The 21,682-nt window shown below is 38.9% G+C and overlaps 1 protein-coding gene across 1 annotated transcript in view; it reads left to right on the top strand.

Annotated features, from left to right (window-relative positions):
* Positions 1 to 21,682, top strand: part of DNAH5 (dynein axonemal heavy chain 5) — a 165,414-nt gene that overhangs the window by 88,788 nt on the left and 54,944 nt on the right. Inside the window, exons 47-55 of the mRNA XM_081133505.1 lie at positions 303 to 437; positions 6,771 to 6,893; positions 7,083 to 7,296; positions 8,473 to 8,696; positions 10,459 to 10,657; positions 12,845 to 13,017; positions 16,443 to 16,573; positions 19,728 to 19,881; positions 20,329 to 20,596. Of these exons, the coding sequence (XP_080989631.1) occupies positions 303 to 437; positions 6,771 to 6,893; positions 7,083 to 7,296; positions 8,473 to 8,696; positions 10,459 to 10,657; positions 12,845 to 13,017; positions 16,443 to 16,573; positions 19,728 to 19,881; positions 20,329 to 20,596 (1,621 nt within the window). The remainder of the gene's footprint in view (positions 1 to 302; positions 438 to 6,770; positions 6,894 to 7,082; positions 7,297 to 8,472; positions 8,697 to 10,458; positions 10,658 to 12,844; positions 13,018 to 16,442; positions 16,574 to 19,727; positions 19,882 to 20,328; positions 20,597 to 21,682) is intronic.

The following is a 21,682-nucleotide window of genomic DNA, read 5'->3' as shown; positions in this document are numbered from 1 at the left end:
CTCACAGATGGCTGACTGGCTGTCCTCTAACTGTGTCGCCCAGTGGTCTTTATCTGTGTCCCTGCTGTTTCTTTGTCTATCCAGATTTCCTCCTCTCACGAGGGTGCTAGTTAGATTGAACTAGGACCCACCTTAATGGGCTCATTTTAACTTAATTATCTCTTTAAAGACCTTCTCTGAAAATGCAGTCACATTCTGAGGGGTCAGGGCTTCAACATGTGAATTTGGGGGAAGGACACCATTCAGTCCATGACAATCATCTTATTGTATTTCTTGGATTTCTTTCTCACCGCCTGTTGTAGGCTGTGCTGTTAATTGGTGAGCAAGGAACAGCCAAAACTGTCATAATCAAAGGATTTATGTCAAAATACGATCCTGAAAGTCACATGATTAAGAGTCTGAACTTTTCTTCTGCAACCACCCCACTGATGTTTCAGGTACTGGCTCTTTGGATTTGCTCATGCAGCCCGGGTTTGTGTTAAACGGGAGGCTCCCATCTCACTACTGTTCTGCTGTGCCCACTGAGCCATGTCTCCACTCTCACAGCCGTAGTAGATCCCCTCCGTATGTCTCCCATTATCTCTCTTTTTCACTGCAGTAGAATTTCTCCCTAATTAGATTAAAATATATAAACATCTTAAATTATGGAGAAATGAAAAGCTCATATAAGGTGTTAAAGTTCTTAGTCCAGTTTAAAATATCTATGTAGAAAAGTCTCTGAAAGTATAAAATCCAAAACTGACTGAAAGAAATATCATTTATTCCCCCACCTAAACCTAATTCCTTTCCTTACCGTTGTTACCAAACCCCAGTATATGAGTCCATGTTCCTGCATGCACTGGCCCAAAGAAATGCACAAGCAGGAGTTTGCAGTGAAGAAAGTTTATTACTATAGGATTGGCCAATCCAGAGTGCAGGTGAGCTGTGCTCTTAAAGACGTGACTCGCCAAAGGCATGCAGGTTACAGATTACATAAGGCAAAATCACAAGACACCGAGGGTGGGTTAGGGGTTTGGGGCTGTGTTAGAAACTGATTGGTTGGAAGTGAGGTAAGGGTAATACATCATTTCTTCAAGTCCGGAGGACAGCTCTGAGGTCTGCTCTGCCCTCTCTCTGCCTGGTTTCATGGAAAAGTAGCCAGGGGGTCATTCCCCCTTAGGGGTCAGGAGCTGAAACATAACTTAGGTCAAGATGTTGTCTTCTATGTCACTGAATCTATTTTGCTCATCAGTTTATTTTGTTTATTAGATTCCACATATGAATGAGGTCATGTGAGTGATGTTTGTCTTTCTCTGCCTGGCTTATTTCGCTTAGCATAATACTCCAGTTCCCTCCATGCTTTCCCAAAGGGTACGAGATCCTTCCTCTTTACAGCTGCATAGTATTCCATAGCTGTGTAAATGTCCCACAGCTTTTTTATCCACTCATCTACTGATGGGCACTTGGGCTGTTTCCAGATCTTAGCTGTTGTAAATTGTCCCGCTATGGGTACAGGATGGAAGGGGTCAATGGGGAAAAAGGGTGACATCTGTAATATTTTCAATAATAAAGATAAATTAAAAAAAAGATGTTGTCTTAAGTCTACCAGAGGTCCAGACCTTGCAACCATTAGTCAAGTCCAGGCTATTGTCTTCTGCTGCCTTCAAGGGTAAGATTATGGGAGGAAAGGCTAGGTCTATGAGGTGTAGAGAGAAAGAAAGAGAAAAAGTGATTTTCTAAAGCTGTAGTCACAAATCAACTCAAATCATTAGGACCCTCTGTTTCACTGGCTACTTTTCTGTGGGTGTTAATATTATTCTAGCCTTTAGGAGACATTGGTGTCATCTTTGATGGATCTCTTTTGAGTCAAGGGCTGTTAATGTATCTAAAGAGATACTTTTCCCATCCTTTCCTTGTCCTTCCTTCCCCCAGTCTGCCTCTGCACAATCCACTTCTTCACTATTTCACACCAGGATGGCAGCAGGAAGGAATCCCCAGCTGGTCTTTGTTCAAGTCTAATTCTTTTACAGTCTACCTCTTTTCTCCTTCCAATCTCTGGTTCCTATATTGTCACTTTTATCTGTTGTTGCCTGACTCAACATTTCACAGTAGCTCCCATTATCAATTACAACAAGGAATACAATCTTAGAATCTTAACATACTAAAGATGTTACCCTATCATATCATTGAAAAGTAACAGAAAACCCCCCCTCCAATTTGCTTTGCTTTTGTCAGTGAAGCTTCCAAGAATGACCTGGGTTTGCAGTGGCTATGTGGTTGCTTTCTCCTGTTCCTAAGTTATTTAAGACCCTATTGAAACAGGAGGAAATCCTACAAGTCAGTTCATGCTTCAGCTGTTATTAAGTCACCTCTCATATCTGTATTAGAACTAAGAATGCACCAATAAAAGGCCACATTTAATACACTGAAAATGGAAGGAAAGTTTTTAGGAGAATCCAAATCCCAAGAGATTTGCTTTTGATTAACTTATCATTGAAAAGTAATATTTACCCCTTTAAGGTGGTGAAGATCTGTGGTCTATGTCTCTTGTGTGTGACCTGACTGGGGACCTAACTGGCAACCTTGGCATATGTTTCTTTAGCATGAGATATTTATTAATTTCTTGGAGAAAGGCATATATTATCTGGAAAGCAACCCCTTTGTTGATTGATATACAAATTCACAGGCTATATAATAAATTTCTAGCAATGGTATCACATTGAAGTATGATAATTATAAGAATTAGAAAGCAGGATTTTAAAACATAAAAATTTATAATCTTTCAGGTCCTGTTATCTGATTCACAACTACTTTAGACCAGTTCCCTCCTGTCCTTCAGTGTGAAGGTGGCATCAACAATTCATTATTTCGTTTCCTGTTCAGAAGCATTACAGGATAATCTACTCTGTTTAGTGCCTGTTCTGACTGCTGAGCATCTGAGCTTTCGATTAAGCTAGACTCATTAGTTTTAGAAAGTGTTCAATTAGCCAAACTGCTGTAATTAACTTTCTCACTGTAATTTTCAGCCTTTTATGCTAAATAAGGGCTGATGGAGCTGAGCATTTGTCTCTCTATCTCCCACTTATCTGGACTCAAACCAAGTTGAAATTCTAAGTGAGAAAATAGGTACTGGCCAGTCATCCGGATACCATGATAGCACACAATCCACTCAGGAACACATATCTGTTTGGGCAGGTTGTTTTCATCAGGGTTTCCTTTGTGTTCACCATGTGTCACTTCCATATCTTTTATTAGTAGAAGGACTGACTGTATGTCCCTCTTTGCCTGGGACAGTCCAGTTTACTTCCATTTTCTGAGATTAATAATTAACGGCATCCCCTGTCACTATCGAAAGTGTGTGCTTTAGGCAAAAATTATATATGGTTACCCTCTTCTTGGGTGGAGGGAATTCAGTTGGTCTTTTAAAAGAGATGTCTCATTTATTTCCAAAACAAATATTGTTCTAATGTATTTTTCTATTTTCTAAAGTAATTCATACATATCTTTCAAAATTTAAACAATTCAGAAAGAAGGAAAAAGTGAAAGTTTCTTATGAGAATTTCTGAATTCTGAATTTATCCCTTCTAAAAATAATCATGAAGTGTTTTGAATGCAACAGTATTATAAATGGTTGCATAGCAATAGGTGTTTTTTCTTTTTCTTTTTAATGAGAATCATAGAGCCAGGAAGGAAATTCCACATTTTTTTTAGACTCAGAACTGTGTTTTCAAAGGAAATTTTATGCAGAAAACTAAGCTACAAAACAAGGAGCCAAGAATTGGCTTTGGTGGAATTGGAGCTGGGCTCCAGCTGGGCTCCGAAACCCCTTCCAGCCCTATCCTTGCTTCCTGAAGTTGCAGAAAATTCTTTGACTCCTCAGAACACATTAGGAGACTACTTTGCAGAGGAGAATCACAAGAGATTCTGTGAAAGTATTTTTTTAATGGTAAAGTTCTCTAAAAATGTCAGGTTTTACTGTTGATATTAATGTACTCCGGTGGAGGGAGATTAAAGTCCTGGAGTTCACACAGTGGGTTGGTGGCGGAACCTGAGTGAGAAACCAGGTTCCCAGGACTTCCACAGCGCTTTCCAGTCCACTCCACCCCTGTGCCTCCTTCCGATGGCTTTCCTGGCTGCAGAGGGGACGGCGCGGTGGAGGAGATGTGGCTGCGCTCAGGGAGGCCGCAGGGGAGGTGACTGTGCTAATTCCTCAGGAGGGAGGTGGGCTGCACCGAGAGAACAAAAGTGGGGATGGAAACAGCGTGGAGATGCACCAAGTTGTGGTTAGAAAGCAGAACTGACAGGTTGAGTGGATATTGTTGGCAGAGAGGGATGGAAGAGAGAGAAGAAAGATGACTTCCAGGTTTCTTGTCTTTATTTACATGTGCATCAAATATTTACTGATAAGGACATGGTACCAGATACCCTTCTAGACACTGGAGGTGCAGCGACGAGAAAGATGCAAGGTGCCTGACCTCCTTACATGTTAGCGGAGGAGACAGGCAGTAACGAAATAAACGAATATACCTATTTTTATTACCGGACCATGGTTTATACCACCAGAAGGATGGGAGAGGGGAACAGAAGTGAAGAAGGCCAGGCAGAACTTTACAAAAATCATCAGTAATTCTTCCTACTGATTCCTTGGGGAGGCAGAGAATTCTAGATAAAATTATGAATCACACAGTATAAGCCGTATATGACTTATAAAGAAGTTCCCATCCAGTACTGACTGGAGGGGGCTGGGAAGGCAATTTAAGTGGCTGCGACATTAATCCCCATGAGAAAGACGAACAATTGACCTAGGGTATATCGTTGTTCAGAGAGGAGGAGATACGTTAAAAGGCAATTTTGAAATTTTAATAGGATTTGTCAGTGTTGGATGTGGAAATGTTTGAGTGTGGCAATTAGGTGGTTGGGGCCTGTCTCTGAAATGGGCACCCAGGAGCGTGTGCAGGCTTTGGGGTGAATAAAAGGTATTTGTTTAGATACGTTCATTTCGTGATGCTCTGGGCCATCCAAGTGGGGAAGTCCGGTTGGAGATACCAGTTCAAGTGTATGGTTCTCCCAAACATTCCCAAATAGGCATATGGGGAGTGGAGCACACAATTACTGTGTTCCAGGCCTTCAGGAGGTCCCACCAAACTTCAGAATTCATTAGGTAACTGTTTAATGGACAGCAATTATAAAAACAAAGAAATCTAACTTCATGTTCACAAGCTATTTAATTTTTCTCTCTACTTTGTTTTTGTTTTTGTCAGATTAGCTCTTTTAGGACATACATAATTTACTAGTAATTCCCTGCTATCTCAAAGAAATTAGGGTCATAACCAATGGGAAGAAAGTGCAGGTATGTGGTTATATTCTCTCACCTAGTCTACTTATGGCTTTTAGCTCTTAAAAGGCACCCCCAAGACATAAAATCTTCATGTGTCTGTGAGTTCTCACTAATAGACACGGGAATGCCTGGAAGGCTCTAGTGCCAGAGGGAGGTGTCAGGAGATTATTAATTGCCTTATGCATTTAAATTCATTGGAAAGCAGAGCTAAATTTAGCCCAGTTCATTACTTCAAACAGTTTGCTTTTATGTCAGGGAATATAAAATTCTTTTTGCCATTGCACTGCTGTCAGGGGAGATTTGTTTTGCAGTTGAATGAGTTGTGATATAGTTATATATCTTTCTATTTAAAAACGGTGAAAAATTTCATATCTTTTGCTATTATTCATTAAAATGAGGATGGGAACTTAAAATTTGAAATTACCAAACTGAAGATTTCCGGGGACAGGTACATAGATTTTTGCTTATATCTTGGCCTTATTGTGTGGTTATATCTTAGATATTAAAGTCATTTTTTACCAGTTTGCTCATTGTGAAGTAAGAGAAAACTTTTTTGGATAGGAGGGGGATGCATTTTATGTTAGTATACCTCCACTTTCTCCTATATTTATGCATTGTCTTTACTCTGACTTAAAATCAAGGATCTGTACAGTGGCAGAAATGAAATGAGGTCTTTAAGACCGAACTTTTAGAGCATGAGAACCACAAAGCCCCTTCTGTTTTCTTTGCAGTGCTATAGCTCTGGTTACTCAGTGCACCCATTTTAAATGACTAATTAACTTTCAAACTACATTCAACTACCATGGAAATGATAATACCATAGTCAATAATCTGGGGTCCTTCTTTCATGCCCCTCTTACCCCTTTCATCAGTTTATTTTTTACTGAAGTGTAATTGACATTTAACATTATATTACTTTCATCAGCTTTAATGTTCCTTTTCATATTGCTAGGAAAGTGTTTTCATAGAGTACGGTGTAGTCTCCCATGCCACCTAAGCTCAGAATGTAGAAACGAGAGGGGGGATGTGAGTGAGTGTTCTCACTTGGTCTTGTGGGATGAGAGGTGATATAGAATGATTACATCTGCCCCAAAGCAGTGAGTCTAGGTCCCATCAGGCCACAGAAGTCAGCTGGCAGCCTCCTCAGAGGAGGGAGAGCCAGCCTCAGACAGCAGGCTGTGCGGCTCAGAGCGCAGACCTAAGAAGCTTCTTGGATAGTAGCCCCGTTTTATTTTGTCACTCATTATAAGGGCTGGACTCTTTGAATAATGGGGGTTGGGGGTTTTAGTGTCATCAACACAGGCACAGTAAGACAAAAGTAAATCTGTAGAAATGAACTGAAGGGTCCCATCTCATTGTAAATTAATATTGGTTGGAATGTTATTTACTCCTAATTGACCATGTTTTAGGGGATATTTTCACAGATATTTCTGTTGGTTTTCTTGCTTAACAGAGGACAATAGAGAGTTATGTGGATAAACGCATGGGTACGACATATGGCCCTCCTGCAGGAAAGAAGATGACTGTTTTTATCGATGATGTGAACATGCCAATAATCAATGAATGGGGAGACCAGGTATATTGATCCCATTGTGCACTTTCTTTAATTCAACATTGATGTATTCTTTGATGAATAAATCTTTTTTAAATTTCCCAACATATAATTCCTGAATTCCCATCAAGTGCATTAATTTGAAGGACACGAGAAGTTATGTTCCAGGATATAATGGAGTGACGTTTTAATTCTGAAAGTTGTCTTTCTTAGGTTACTAATGAGATAGTGCGACAGCTGATGGAACAGAATGGTTTTTATAACCTAGAGAAGCCTGGGGAGTTTACCAGCATTGTGGACATTCAGCTTTTGGCAGCCATGATCCATCCTGGGGGCGGACGCAATGATATACCCCAAAGACTCAAGAGGCAGTTCTCTATATTTAACTGCACGTTGCCCTCCGATGCTTCCGTGGACAAGATCTTTGGTAAGATGCATGTCGATGGGGCTGGGGGGGGAAGAACACTTCCTTGTTTTCCAGTGAGAAAATATATATCCAGAGTCAACACAGAAGGAGCACTGGGTGGCTCCTTAATCTGTGGCCCTTATCACTCTCAAGTAGTGTATTTTTTTTTAATATAAGGACTTATGTAGTGAGTTCATTTCCTCATGGACACACACATTTAAAGTCTGTATTGATATAATATCATGCCAAAAGTTTATATAGCTGATACTTCAACCAGCCCATATAATGATTCTGGTCAAAAAAATAATTTTGCACAGAAATAATTTTGCACTGAGATTAGTCATAGTCTGATCCTCAGAGTAATTTAGAGAGTAACAAATTATTGATTGATTAAATGCGTAGTATTTCAGGTATAATTTTGTTGAAGAAACTCTAGCCCAGTAGGTAACCATAATTATTGAACTGAGTAATAAAAATGATTTATAACTGATTTTGGAATTACTCTTTGCAGAGAAAGAGTGTAAGTTATGTCATTTGTGATAGGTAATAATTTAGCATTTCTGAATCTGATACTGAGAAAAACTCATTAGGATTACCCTAATTAATTTCTGGCAGACCAAAATGTCATCTTAGCACCCTGGGCAGTGCCTGCCTTCAGTCACAGCAGTGGGCAAAGGTTTGGAAACCAAATGACATGTGAATTATCTAAACTTGGGAAAAGTAAAATTGACCAGGAAGTATGACGGCTGCTTTTAATTATCTTTTTTTGGAAGGGGGGCGGGGCTTGGAAAATTTTACATACGAAGTAAATTAAAATATTTTATAATGCATGTAAATGCAACAAAAGAATGGGAAAATCTTAATACATTCATGAAATCTTCCTTTTTCTTATCTCTTTTATAAGACAACTTTATATATTTATCAGTTACCTGTTTAATAATATTGAATTAGTTCAGCTAGAATTGCAATATTATTTCTTAATCAACTTTTCAGTATTTGAGTGCTAACTTACTTGAACTTATATATATATTTTAGGTTTTAAAAAACAAGAGAACATACTATAAATTTCCTTAATATGTGGTTGTATATTAAAATGTGTAATTATATTTGTGTAAACTCTGCATTATAATGTTTTTCATCTTAATTTAGTTGATTCGAACTGTTCGTCAAAATGTTATGCCTTTTTCCCCCTTTCAGGTGTGATTGGGATAGGCTACTACTGTATCCAAAGGGGTTTTTCAGAAGAAGTGAGAGATTCAGTGACAAAATTGGTTCCCCTGACACGCCGGCTATGGCAGATGACTAAAATTAAAATGCTCCCTACCCCTGCAAAATTCCATTATGTATTTAATCTTCGAGATCTTTCTAGGATCTGGCAGGGAATGCTGAACACTACCTCAGAGGTTATCAAGGAACCAGATGTAAGTCATACATAAGAAAGAAAAATAATATTGTTATTCACTGTACACCCTACATTTCTTAGTAATGTCATCTTTAGTGGAATTATGAAAATATTTTTAGGTGCTTTATCACAGATATTTTTTTCTTTGCTGCTTTTCAATTAACATAAATAAAGAAAATGTACGTCAGAAAATTTCACTTAAAAATTCTAATTAAATTAGATTTAAGGAAATGGTTATACATAGCTATTTTCTGTTAATAGAGTAAAAGAAACAATTGATTTTATTTTCTCATCATAAGGTATTTTTCTTCTACTAAATAATGGAACAGATCACTATTGATTTTATGATATAATAGTCTTCATATTTTAAATGTGACATTTTAACTTACATAGTAATTATCTTTACAGATACTCAAAATTGAAAAAAGAAACCATTTTGTTATTCATTCGTGATCTTTCCTTCCCATATGACTAAATGCACTGAAAGAATCAGGTTTTGGTAAAATTGAAAAGAGGCAGAAGAGAAGAAAGTTCATTTGACAGAAAAATGAGCTGTTGTGCATACACTTGAATATAATAGTTCCCAGCATTATAGAGCTCCCTTCAAACAAGGAACCAAAGTGTGGTCTGTGCTCAGGCTAAGGCGACCCTGGCCTTTCTTTCAGCCTTTTATGGAACCAAAGAGGTAGTTAAGCAAATGGGTTTTATGGGACTTCTTCACATCAGGAGGCAGAGACAGCTGAGATATCAACTAAGCTGTCATTAGGCTCCTGTGTTGACCTTTTAAAGAAACAGCATTGCTCACAAAGTAGGTATCTGCACTGGGTGACTCCAAGACAAGGCATTTGGGCAAAAACTCACTCTCTGTATTACAGAGAAGCGTGAGTCATCTTAACAGCAATGAGCATTTTGACTTGATTTTTGCTCAAAGTTATTGACAAAATAATGGCCTGGTGGAATACAGGTCTCCAATATTACTTTTTGAGTAGCCATTTTTGGGAATTTATTTCAAATCAGCATAAATAGTTTTAACAGTTGGTTTTATCACGAACTTTTGTTTTAACTGAGTCATTGAATATATTTTACGATACTTCTTTTATATTCTGGCAACTAAATAGAATTTTATCATTAGAAGTATAATGGCTTAAAAACCCTTCTAACTTGCAAAATGTTACCAAGTTAAGAAATTTCCACTAGTCTTTCATATCAATGAGCTTAGACAAACATTTGTTATGCTTATTATAGGAACAGGTGTATTGAGCAATTAATTTCCTCAACTTCTGGTTAACTTTTGGCCCTGGATTACCTGGATTAGGTGATTGCCTTCTCCAGATGATATATATCTCTCTCCACAAATTACCTTCACATTGTGTTACATTAATATACCTTTGTAATATCTCAGTTGTGTGAGAGTTTTATATTATTATTGCATTTTATATTATGCTCTGGCCACATGAATGTAGGTGTCTTATCAAAACACTAATTTATCATAAAGGTGAGACTTTTACATAGAATATTAGTTTTTTTGTCGATCAGAATGATTTTAGTATTTTGTCTAGAGAAGTTCTGATTTTAATTTAAAGACTGAAAATGAATAGACCCGACTTTCTGTTTAATATTCTTGAGTGAGATGAATTTGACATGAAGTTAAGTATATCTTAACCCTAACTTTTTAAAATGTAGCATCTGAAATCAGGAAGGATGGTACTGTGCATTACTGTGACCTTGAGTTCCCAACTCTGGCATAATGACAGTAACCCACTTGAATGTGCTTTCTGCAGGAACTCTTAAGGCTGTGGAAGCATGAGTGTAAACGCGTGATAGCTGATCGCTTCACGGTGTCCGATGATGTGACCTGGTTTGATAAGGCTTTAGTAAGTTTGGTGGAAGAGGAGTTTGGTAAAGAGAAAAAACTCTTGGTGGATTGTGGAATTGACACTTATTTTGTGGATTTCTTGAGGGATGCACCTGAAGTGACAGGTAAACTATTTTTTTAAATTTATCTTTAATGTTGAAAGTATTACACAGATGTCCTCCCTCCCCCCCCCCCCCCACATTGACAGGTAAACTATTGAAGCAGAGTTTGAAATTCCCCAAAGGGATATCTGAAGATGGAAGGTTCTGTTTAGGGATGCTGAATAGTTGTCTAGCAAACTTTACTGAAACAAGGCCGGGACATCCTAGGCGCGCAGTAAATATAGAATGAATAAACAAATGCATGCTCGTGGAGCTCAGAGTTTAACTACTTCTCATGCATGTGAGTCTTGGGTATTAAGGTAAAGTTGGGAGGCAGGCTAGGGCTGAAGAAAGCGCAGGGGACTTAACAGCTGTCGCACACAGGTGGATGTGAAGAAGGGACCTATCACATTAGCTGGGCAAGCCTCTGAACTTTCTCGAACCCCGTTTTCATTTATAAGAATGAAAAGATGAACATACGCATCATGGGGCACTGTGAGAAATAAGTGAAATGCTACCTGCAGAATGGCCCGCGCCACCTGTGGCTCACAGTCACTGTCGAATGAAAGGCAGCAAAAATGACGATTATTATTATTTGGGTCATCCCGAGTGTTCAAAGTAAAAAGAAAAACCTCAGCCTGTCTGAGAGGGCCATTGAATATAATTGGAAAGAGACGGGTGATGTGGAGGCAGGCTTTTGTGGTTACAGTTCCACGGCAAATTGAGATATACATTACGTTTTTTATGAAAAGCAGTGCTCCAATTATTTTTTCCCTTAGAAATAACTGAGCTTGAGTAGAACTTTTTTTTCTTTTATTGAGTGACCTCTTCTTTACTGAGGATGAATTTTAAGTTAATTTCCACATTGAAAAAGGCATGTTTAAACACATGCTATTTATATCTTTTAAATGATTGGTAATGACCAGGCAGCCCCTTTCTAGATTTAATAAGGATGTATGTGATCTATCCAGTTTCTGATTGGAAATTGTGAAAGGAGGTTTATTGCTGGCTGTGCATTTGGAAGGGTCCTTCCACAGAAAGAAGCTGACACATTTTATTTTAAACCAGGTCACACAAATACAAATATGCTGTAAAGGTAAGAGCATTTGCCAGATAATTAGAATTTATGTATTTTATTTCCTCTGATTCAAAAAGATAAATATTTAGATTGTGATTTTCAAGGAGCAAAGCACAAATGCATTTTAGGGGGGTGGCATCTGGAGGCAAGCACTTATTTTTTGTGACTTCAAAGCACTTTGTTTCTCAGGGCTTGAGTTGAACATTTATGAGACAGTGACATGACTTGAAATTCACTTAGTGAGAGCTTTGCAAATAGGCCATGCTAATGATTATGTTAAGTCAATTTTCTTGCTTTGTCATAAAAAAGTTAATATACAATTATATTAAGACAGGGTCAATTGAAAATAATTATGTAGTATTAGATTTGGAAGATCCACTCACTTTTTTAGTACCCATTGAATTTCTAAGTTGCTATTAGTATATTTAACAAATGTGTCAGTTTTTTTTTCCTGTTACTGTTAACTGATAGTGAATTTATATGTGCTCAGTTCAGCTTTTTCTTTGGTATTATGCTTTATAGTCAAAGTTTGAAAAGTATTAAGCCAGTAATACTTTTCTAATTAAAAAAATATATATATTTCCCAGTGAAATAATTCAATATGTTTATTCATTTAGGAAATCATCATTCCTTTTCTCTGAACCTGCTACCTCCATTCCCCAAAATTCACTTCTATCCTCACCACTAATCTGAAGTTTCTGAATTATAAAAATTGCCTGGGCAGATGCAATGACCTTTTTATGCTTATTAAAAAATCATTTAACTCTTGACCTCTGTTGCTGATTTCGGCACTAAATTCCTACTTTTTGGTCTTTGTTTTGACCATTAGGTGAATGTATCTGGGAGGATCCTTGAAATGACAATGTTCGATTATGGATACAAGTTAAATTCAGTATTTATAACATTATTTGAAACTGGCCCATTATGGACAGGAAAGAAATATGACTGCATGTGATCATCAAAATTCTAATGCTTTTAGATATTGCTTGCTTTCTTTTATAAAAAGACATACTGCGACATCTGGATGAAAAATCAGTGTTATTTTGTGTTAACTCGTGGCGCCATGAGTGTGCTACTTTACACTGAAGGAAGTAGTTGAAGACACATGATCGATTCTTCTTCCTCAATCGCAGGGGAAACACCTGAGGAGGCTGATGCTGAGGTGCCCAAAGTTTATGAGCCAGTTGAGTCTTTTGATCACCTGAAGGAGCGTTTGAATGTGTTCCTGCAGCTCTATAATGAGAGCGTCCGTGGCGCTGGCATGGATTTGGTGTTCTTTGAGGATGCGATGGTCCACCTAGTCAAGGTCAGTGGCCACGCCCATTAGCCCCTCCCCAAAGTGACCGACTCCGGGCTTCACACCAGAAAGTTTCCCTCCTCTCCCATTTCCATCACCTAGGAGAATATTCAGCTTAAAAATAAACTCAGTGCTATATTCCAAGTTAATTTCTCAGCTGAATGCAACATGTCACACATACAGGCTTAAAATCAGAGCATGTGTACTTCAAATGTGTGATATGATAATTTTATTCAGTGTTGCTGCTATACAGCTTCCAGCTCAATATTTTCACTACATAGAATCAATGTGGTTGACATCTGAGTTCACAGCACAGGCAAAAATTCTGCTTATTTTTTGCATTGTGCGAAGGATAAGTATAAAAAGTAGTGCAAAACCTTTGAAGACATTATGTGAAGTGAAATAATAATAAGCCAGTCACAAAAAGACAACCACTGAATGATTCCACTTATATGGGATATCTGGGGTAGTCAACTTCGTACGGACAAAAAGTAGAATAGTGGTTCCCAGGGGCTTGGGGGGAGGGAGAATGGGGAGTGTTTGATGGTATATTTTTGCAAGATGAAAATGGTTTTGGAGATGGATGGTGGTGGTGGTTGCACAACATTGTGAGTGCACTTAAAGCCATTAAACTATACCCTTAAAAATGGTTCATATAACGAGTTTTATGTTAGATGTATTTCACCACAATTAGGAATAATAATTTAAAAATAGGGCATAAACAATTGACTTTGAGTTGGATGAAAATTCTGTTAGAATGAAATCCACCAAGAAAATAGTTTCCTTTCTACTTGGTCATATTAGTCATTGATGTATCCATTCACAGGGCAGTTGACCCTCTAAGGTTGGAAGTAAAATATGTTATTTACTTGGTAACTTATATGACCTAATTTAACTGTGATGAAAGATAATGCCATTTAAAATTGGTTGCTGATATTCTTGCGTTGCTTCTGTGAATTACTTCTTCAGACTATATCCTTTTAGTTAGAAAGAAGACAATTTGAGGCTCTCTTCCATTACTTAGGTTTAAGCAGGAGGTATAATCTCATAACTGCAAATTGTCACCTCTAATAATTACTGAATCTTAGAAATGGATAGGGTCGTAGAGGTTATCTAGTCAACCCTCTCCCTGAAAATGGAAGAGCAGGAGGAAAGCATTTCTGTAAGGCTGGAGTAAGTCTGGGAGACAGAGAGTTTGTTCAGGGTTGGACCCTCCCCAGCATGAGTCATTTAGCTTGAAAACTCAAAATTCTCCAAAACCCGAGACATCCATATTGAATTATAAGGGCAAGTGTTTTTTCAAAGTCAAATATAAATAATTTTGAAAGCTCCTAATTTAATAGTTAAGTAAGCGTTATGTATTCTAGGAAGAATAGACATTCTGTCATATTCAATAATTAAAAGAAAGAGGAAGAAGAAAAAAAGATTTTATGAATAAATAATACCAAAGGCGACTTCATGACTAAGTGTCTACTGGAGACAAAATCTAATTGGCTTGGGATTTCATAATAGCTCAAATTGAAGATGAGGTTATTTATGTTAGTCGTGTGCTTGAGGAAGTCCCCTAGAGCTGTCTTTTTTCCTGTGTTTTGTAGCACAGATGATGACTGATGAGCATTTCTTCACTTTGGGCATGACATTCAAGGCCTGGGTGCCTCGGCATGGGGTCCTTGACCATGTTTTCCCTCATTCTCAGGGCCTCCAGTGTGTCTGCTCTGGAACTGGCCAAAGAATTCATGACTGGATTTTGAGCTAAAATGCTACAGTTCTCACTATATTCTAGGGTGACCCTCTCTTCTGCACTCCTGTTATCTGTAAAAACTACATCCAATGTCTGGGTCATGTGGATGTGAGTCTTGAAATATGTGACCTAGTTATAAGACATGATAGAAGCCAAGAGACAGAATTGAAGATAAAATTGCAGCAAAACAGGATGTGATATGAGACCAACCATATTTCTTAATCCTTTCCTTAATTAAAATAAAGATTTTCTTTTAAAAACAGAGGTATTCCTGCAATATCTCTTTTGCCTCCTTGGTTAACATTCAGGCCCTGGCATGTATGTTTTTTTATGATCTAGCCCCTGCCTAGCACTCTAGCTGCATGGGTCATGCTCTGGCTATTGTGTAATCCAGACAAAACAACTTCTTATGATGAACACATCCCAATTTCAGGGCACCTCACCAATACCTCATTCTCAGCAGGTACTGCATTGTGTAGAATGCTTTTTTTGTGTGTTTGTCTTTCCTACAGAGTGATAAGTTCCATGAGGGAGGGTATCCAATTTATTCACCTCAGCGTTCACTGGTTGGAGTACTGCTGAGACGGGCAGACTTGAGGTGTTTGATAAATAGGTTTGGAATTGAACCAAGTCCCCAGTATAACCCTATCTCACAGATTCTCACAACAGAGACAGGAAAATGGTTTTCATTTCCTGGGGCTCACACTAAATTGGGGGAAATAATTCAAAAGCCAAGAGTAGTCAATATGAATAGAACATAACTTATTACTGAGTCCTGAGAAAGGATGTTTAACAAAACCGTGGCTGAGTGCAGAGCCTGAGTTACTCCAGGAGGCCTCCCCAGCCACGGGGAAGTGGCTCCTTCGTAGCCCCCAACCCACTCTCTAGAGAAAAGTGGGTGTTACAGCAACACCCCGGGGTTAACCTGCAGTTAGGAGGGAAAGATAGTTACCACCTAGGGTGAAGAAAGCATCAAGGAGAACTCTGCACCGAATTCCCTCTAGGTGGGATTGGGGGCCTGATGCTGTAAGAGTTCATTCTACACCCGTAAAAGCCAAAGAAATGTGGACTTTTACCGTGATGGGGACTTGGAATGGTCTGGAGCTACTGGCTGGGATAGAGTGGACTTCTGGTGGACCCACCCATCGTCACTTCTTGGTAGATATCTTGGGTATCGCTGTCTTGGCCAAATAACAGGAGGGTGTTTAAGCTTATTTTCTTCTTTAAAAAGAAATTCTGTTTCTATGCCATATCCTGGGAATTTTCTTCTCTTCAATTTAAATTGTCATTTTTGAACTGTGGAGGTTGTTCTAATCAAAGGTCGGTTCTGTATTCCAAACATACACTTTTTGAAATTTCTGTTCTCTTTCCTATCCTACTGCAGTCGGTTGGGCAAAGTAAAGGCAACTTTGAAGTCTCATTTGTTTCCCTTCTTGAAGACCCAGAGCAAGTCCCAGCCTGGGCTGACTGCTGACTTACGTGTGCTGGCCTCCCCCTGGTCTCCTAAAGGCACAGTCCACATCCCCGCCCCGCGCCGCGTCACTAAACACGGCTCCCTCTCAGCGGTGCCCTCGTGCCTCCACCTGGCCTCATCCGGAGAAATCTACATTTCCACAATGCTGTGTGGCATAAATAAGGACAAGTGGAGTATTTCCGTGCTGAATGATCAAGCCTTTCCTCTTCCCTGTTGCAGATCTCACGCGTCATCCGCACGCCCCGGGGAAACGCCCTCCTGGTCGGGGTTGGCGGGTCGGGGAAGCAGAGCCTGACAAGGTTGGCTTCGTTCATCGCTGGCCACACTTCCTGCCAGATCGCTCTGACACGGTAACGGGATTTCACTCTAATTAACCTGAAGTGGATTTGGTCAAAGGCTCTCCGAGGCACCTGCGTTAAGAATGCATTTTCTTAGACTTAAAACATCACAGGAGTTTTCTTCTTCAGTTTATCATCTCCCCCCTTCAGCCTCGGCTATGAGCCGTGAAAATTTCACACTAATAATTTGCTTTTGAGACATTTCAGCCTCTCATTGTGGTGAATAGCTGCCTTCCTGTTTTTGTGTTATGTATGATGTGGATATTATGTGTATTCCTTTTGGTGCATCTCAGAAGAGATTTATCCCTATTGAATGTTAATTCAGATTTCAAGAGTGTTAGTAAACTGAAAAAATAGATGGAAAATTCTATAGATTTAGTCATTCATACATTTAAAAATATGTCAGGCACTGGCGAAGCACAGGGGAGACCATGGTAAGCAAAATAAACCTGGCCGGTGTCATCACGCAGATTACAGTAATTCAGGCTGGACAGACCACTGAGCAACCCGTTCAGCACAGTGGGAGGCAGAGGTGCCGTCTATGATACGGAATGAACTGCAGACCAGGTGCTGCTAAAACGGAGGATCCCTAACCTAGCCTAGGGGATGGTTAGAAAAGACCTCCTGGAGGAAGCCATGTTTCAGCTGAGACCTGAATATGAGTCACAGCTATCTCAGAGAAGAGGAGCGGTAAAGAATGTTCCAGGCAAAAGAATCAGCACATGTGAAGTCACATTTGAGGCCCTGCAGGAAGTTAAGCATAAGGTGGAAAGTGGGAAAGGAGGAGAAATGGACACCTTTGAAGGAGTCATAGGGATTTGGACTTCTTCCTAGAGCAATAGGAGACCATTAATAAGTCACTCCTGGGGAAGGTGTGTCAGATTTGTATGCACGGTACAGTAAATGGATGGAAGGAGCTAAACCAGAACAGTTATAAGGCTGTCTCAGGGATCTCGGCAAGAGATGATGTCATGAGTGGTGGTAGTGAGAACAGAGAAGAGAGGACTGAGTTAAGAGATTGTTAGGAAATTGAGCTTTTGGACTTGGTCCATCCTGGTTCTGGCTTGGGAAAGTAGGTAAATGGTACTGCTCCCCATCAAGATAGGGACCCCAGAAGAGTTGTCCTCAGATATGTATGTGTAGTGCAGGGAGAATTAGGAAAAGTCAACATGAAGAGATATGATAAGCAGGGGTAATTCAGACATGCTAAACAGAATTTCAGAATCAACCGAGATGAGAAGCAGGAGGCCAGTTTGGGAAGTTTCGTTGGGTTGAAAATGATTAGAGGTTAATTTCTAGGTGTAGGAGCAGAAAGTCTTATCTATTGGTCATTGGTCTAGAGCTGGGGCTTGGCCTCATAGGGAAAAGCATTTAGCTGACTTATTGACTCATTGATGGAAGTCCATAGATACATGCACAGCTAATTTAATCTTTACAAGAACTTTGTAGGTTAGCCAGACCTATAATGTTAGCCTCTCTTGTAGCCAAGACTCCAAGAGGCAACGTCTTCTCTGAAATCCCAGATCTACCCGGGAATTGACCACAATGTTACTAGTTTATGGTTTGTCTTGACTTCCACTACACTACACTGCCTCAGTAAAATATCTTATGATTCCCCTCACTATGACAAATTATTTCCTCTGCATGTCATACTGGGAATGCTCTATTACTGATGAAAAGGGGGTGAAGGCCTCCTTGCCTTCTCATAGCCTTCAAGAGATCATCCTACTGCTAAGCCTTTGCACAGCCATGTGGCCAAGGGCCACGGAGCAAGACCCTCAGGTTTGGGAAGCATGACCATTTGTTTGTGTATGACTCAGATCTTATGATTTGACCCTCTTGATCCAGGGGACTGGGCTGAAAGTTTTCATGAGAAGCTAGGGTGAGATATTTTCCTTTGTCTTTTTTTCAGGGGGGACTGTGGTTTTGAAATTCTAATCTCTTAGATCTCACTTCTCTAGAAGTCTTCTTAAAATATTGATGCATGGTGGTGGTACTTCTGGTCCTAGGGTTTAGGTTAGAGAGGTTAAAAAACACAGAGTATAGAAGTTAAATATTTAGTAGCTTTTAAAAAATCAGAAGGCCATTTGCTCTTGTGCTCTGAGCTCAGAGTTTATTTAATGGCACAAAATTTGAATAATAATTTAGTAACTCTCAGTCTCCAGGGCTGGAATATCTTATTTTCACTTTTGACAGTAATGGGCTTCTCTGTATTGGGACCTCTCTAACATTTCATGATTACAAGCTAATTTCCACCAAGTGTTGCTTTTGATAGTGAAGGATTTATATTAGGATATTTTATAATGTTTCTAGCTATTCTACTATAATGTACTGAGCGTTCAGCAAACCTTTTCATAAGTGATCCAAAGATGTAATGAAAATAATTGTGTTGGGAGATGAGGAGGGCACCATTTATAATTGGGTATCACCCTCGCCCCATATAATGAAGGCTTGAAATGATTTAGTTTAGTTTAATTTAATTCATGAGGTATCTTCTAAAATATCATTGCCGATGGTGCTTATATATTCTATTGCTTTTTGCTTTTCTATTACCAAAAAATATTTTCAAAATGAAACAAACATTCAGATAACATTTAGTTGTGATAAGCATTACATTTTTGTTTCAGGTTTACTTTTCACTCTAGATTTTTTCTGTGTGTAAAAAATTAATTGTAATGTTTCACAATATGTGGAGTTTTAAAAATCAAGTTCATCTTTGCAGGTAAATATGTTACTTGACTTGATGTTAACTAGACTTATGGTGGTGATCATTTTGCAAAGTATGTATACAAATATTGAATCATTATGTTATATACCTGAAATTAGTATAATGTTATATGTCAATTATACCTTAATAAAAAATAGTTCTTGACTTTAGCGAACAGCAAAGTACTCAAAACTTTAACAAGATGGTACACTTCTACTACTTCCAAAGGAATAGCTATTAGAAATGGAAATAAATAAATAAAAAAATCAGTTTCATCTTTTTAAGTAAAGATAATAAACTGGTAACATTCACATACAATAAAACAGCTATGTGATGGAACAATATCAGCTTTTTTTTTTTTTTTTTTTGGTTAACTAGATGACATAAAGCATTGTTTTAATGATCTTTCCTTACCATCAAAGAAGTTTAGCTAATGACACAATGACAATATTTCCTTAGATCTTACAACACATCAAATCTGATGGAAGATCTGAAAATTTTGTACAGAACAGCTGGTCAGCAAGGCAAAGGAGTCACTTTTATTTTCACAGACAATGAGATTAAGGATGAGTCATTTTTGGAATATATGAACAATGTTTTATCATCGGGTGAGGTAGGAGCTCATTTATTCTTCACATATTTTGTCTGTTCAGATTCCCTCCAACTTTAGAGCTGTCTCTGTTTCCTTGCATGAGAGTTTCGAATAAGTGCTATTGTTGAGGATTATGTGATCAGTATGAAGAATGCCTTTTTCTGTTGGGTTTTTGGAGAATAAAACTCCTCAAACGTGGAGCTATACATTTAAAACCTCAACGAAGTGCTCCAAGTGAAAAATGAACAAACAGAAGGGGGTTACAAGGACAGGCTATGACTTTGCATTAGTAATAGAATCATTTGTGTATTTTAAAGAGTGGTATATGTCATCTCGAAGACTGCTGGTTAATTTTCTAAAGGTGAGTTTGAGAAGACATATGGAGGAAAGACATTATACATATTGAGCTACCCATTGCCATCTGTTTTCGTATGTCTGTACTGAATTTGAATGTCTGCACTTTTTCAGGTCTCCAACCTATTTGCTCGTGATGAAATTGATGAAATTAATAGTGATCTCATATCAGTCATGAAAAAAGAACACCCCAGACGTCCTCCGACCAACGAGAACCTGTATGACTACTTCATGAGTAGGGTCCGACAGAACCTTCACATTGTGCTCTGCTTTTCGCCGGTGGGGGAGAAATTTCGAAATAGAGCTTTGAAGTTCCCTGCCCTGATTTCAGGATGCACCATTGACTGGTTCAGCCGGTGGCCTAAGGACGCCTTAATTGCTGGTTAGTATGGTGGAAAGTTTTATGTCAGAGTTTCTGGTTTACAGTGTTTGTTTCTTTACATCCTATGCTGTTTGCTTTCTCTGTACTGGATTGAGTCAAAAATCACTTTGTCCAAGGTTAGAGGATTTTTGCAAGATGGTCTTCTTTCTTATTCGGTAGCTAATTTTCCCCCCAAGTGTGGTTATCTGAGAATGAGATCTTCAGTCTGTACCCCCTTGGATTAATGTACAGTTCTGAAACTCCCTCAGGTGGATCCCCAGGCAGGTTCTGGAATGTCACAGGAAACCTCGGAGATTTTTAATTTGATAGCATTTGTGTTCTTTTATAGGTGGGTTCGTCAGTCTAAGAGTAGTTTAAGCCACATTTCTCTTGGATGTTTTCTTCTTGTGGCTGCAGTGCTAGAAATGACATCAGAAATCGTTATCCAGCACCCCCCCCCCCCCCAATGCTGTTTGTCCTTAGGAAAGGATGGGAGCCCAAGTGCCCCTGTTGCTGTCTAACCTCCCATCACACGGAACATCAGTGCTTCTCTTACTCTGTAAATGGAATTGAGCATAAAAGTAGTAAAGGAAACGTTAGAGAGCATTCATTTAGTTTAAGGTTTTCTCAGCTTTTGGTGAGAAATTATCTGTGGATATTTTTAAGTGGTGGAGGTACTTCTGACGTATTGTATCAGAACCTTAGGGCAATTCCGATTCAATGGCAGTGCCTTTCATACTTTTTTGTCTGATTATTGTATTTTGATAATAAGAAGAGTCTTATATCCCAGTAAAGCCTCACAGGTAGCCATAGTAGATAAAACAGTGAAAAGTGGAGGAGAGAAAGGATGCCAGAGCCTCCTCAGTGACCACCCACTCCATCCCCACCTCCCACACTGCGCTGTAGCTCTGTGGTGCCCGGTGAGAGAATGACTGGTTAGCTCGTCTCCTGCCCTTTATAGAAGGAGAAACTGGGGATGGTAAAGCTGAGGGAATTGTCAGAGGCTCAAGAAGACAGTAGCATTAGTATTTTGGCTAGAAGCAATATATATATATAACAAACTCTTATCCACTAGGGAAGTTTTGTTCTTAGCCTACTACTGTTGAC

This window comes from Miniopterus schreibersii, assembly GCF_964146895.1.
Source record: "Miniopterus schreibersii genome assembly, chromosome: 3".
NCBI classification, from domain to species: domain Eukaryota; kingdom Metazoa; phylum Chordata; class Mammalia; order Chiroptera; family Miniopteridae; genus Miniopterus; species Miniopterus schreibersii.
The sequence above is the reverse complement of the archived record's forward strand: the minus strand, read 5'-3'. Positions and strand labels throughout refer to the sequence as shown.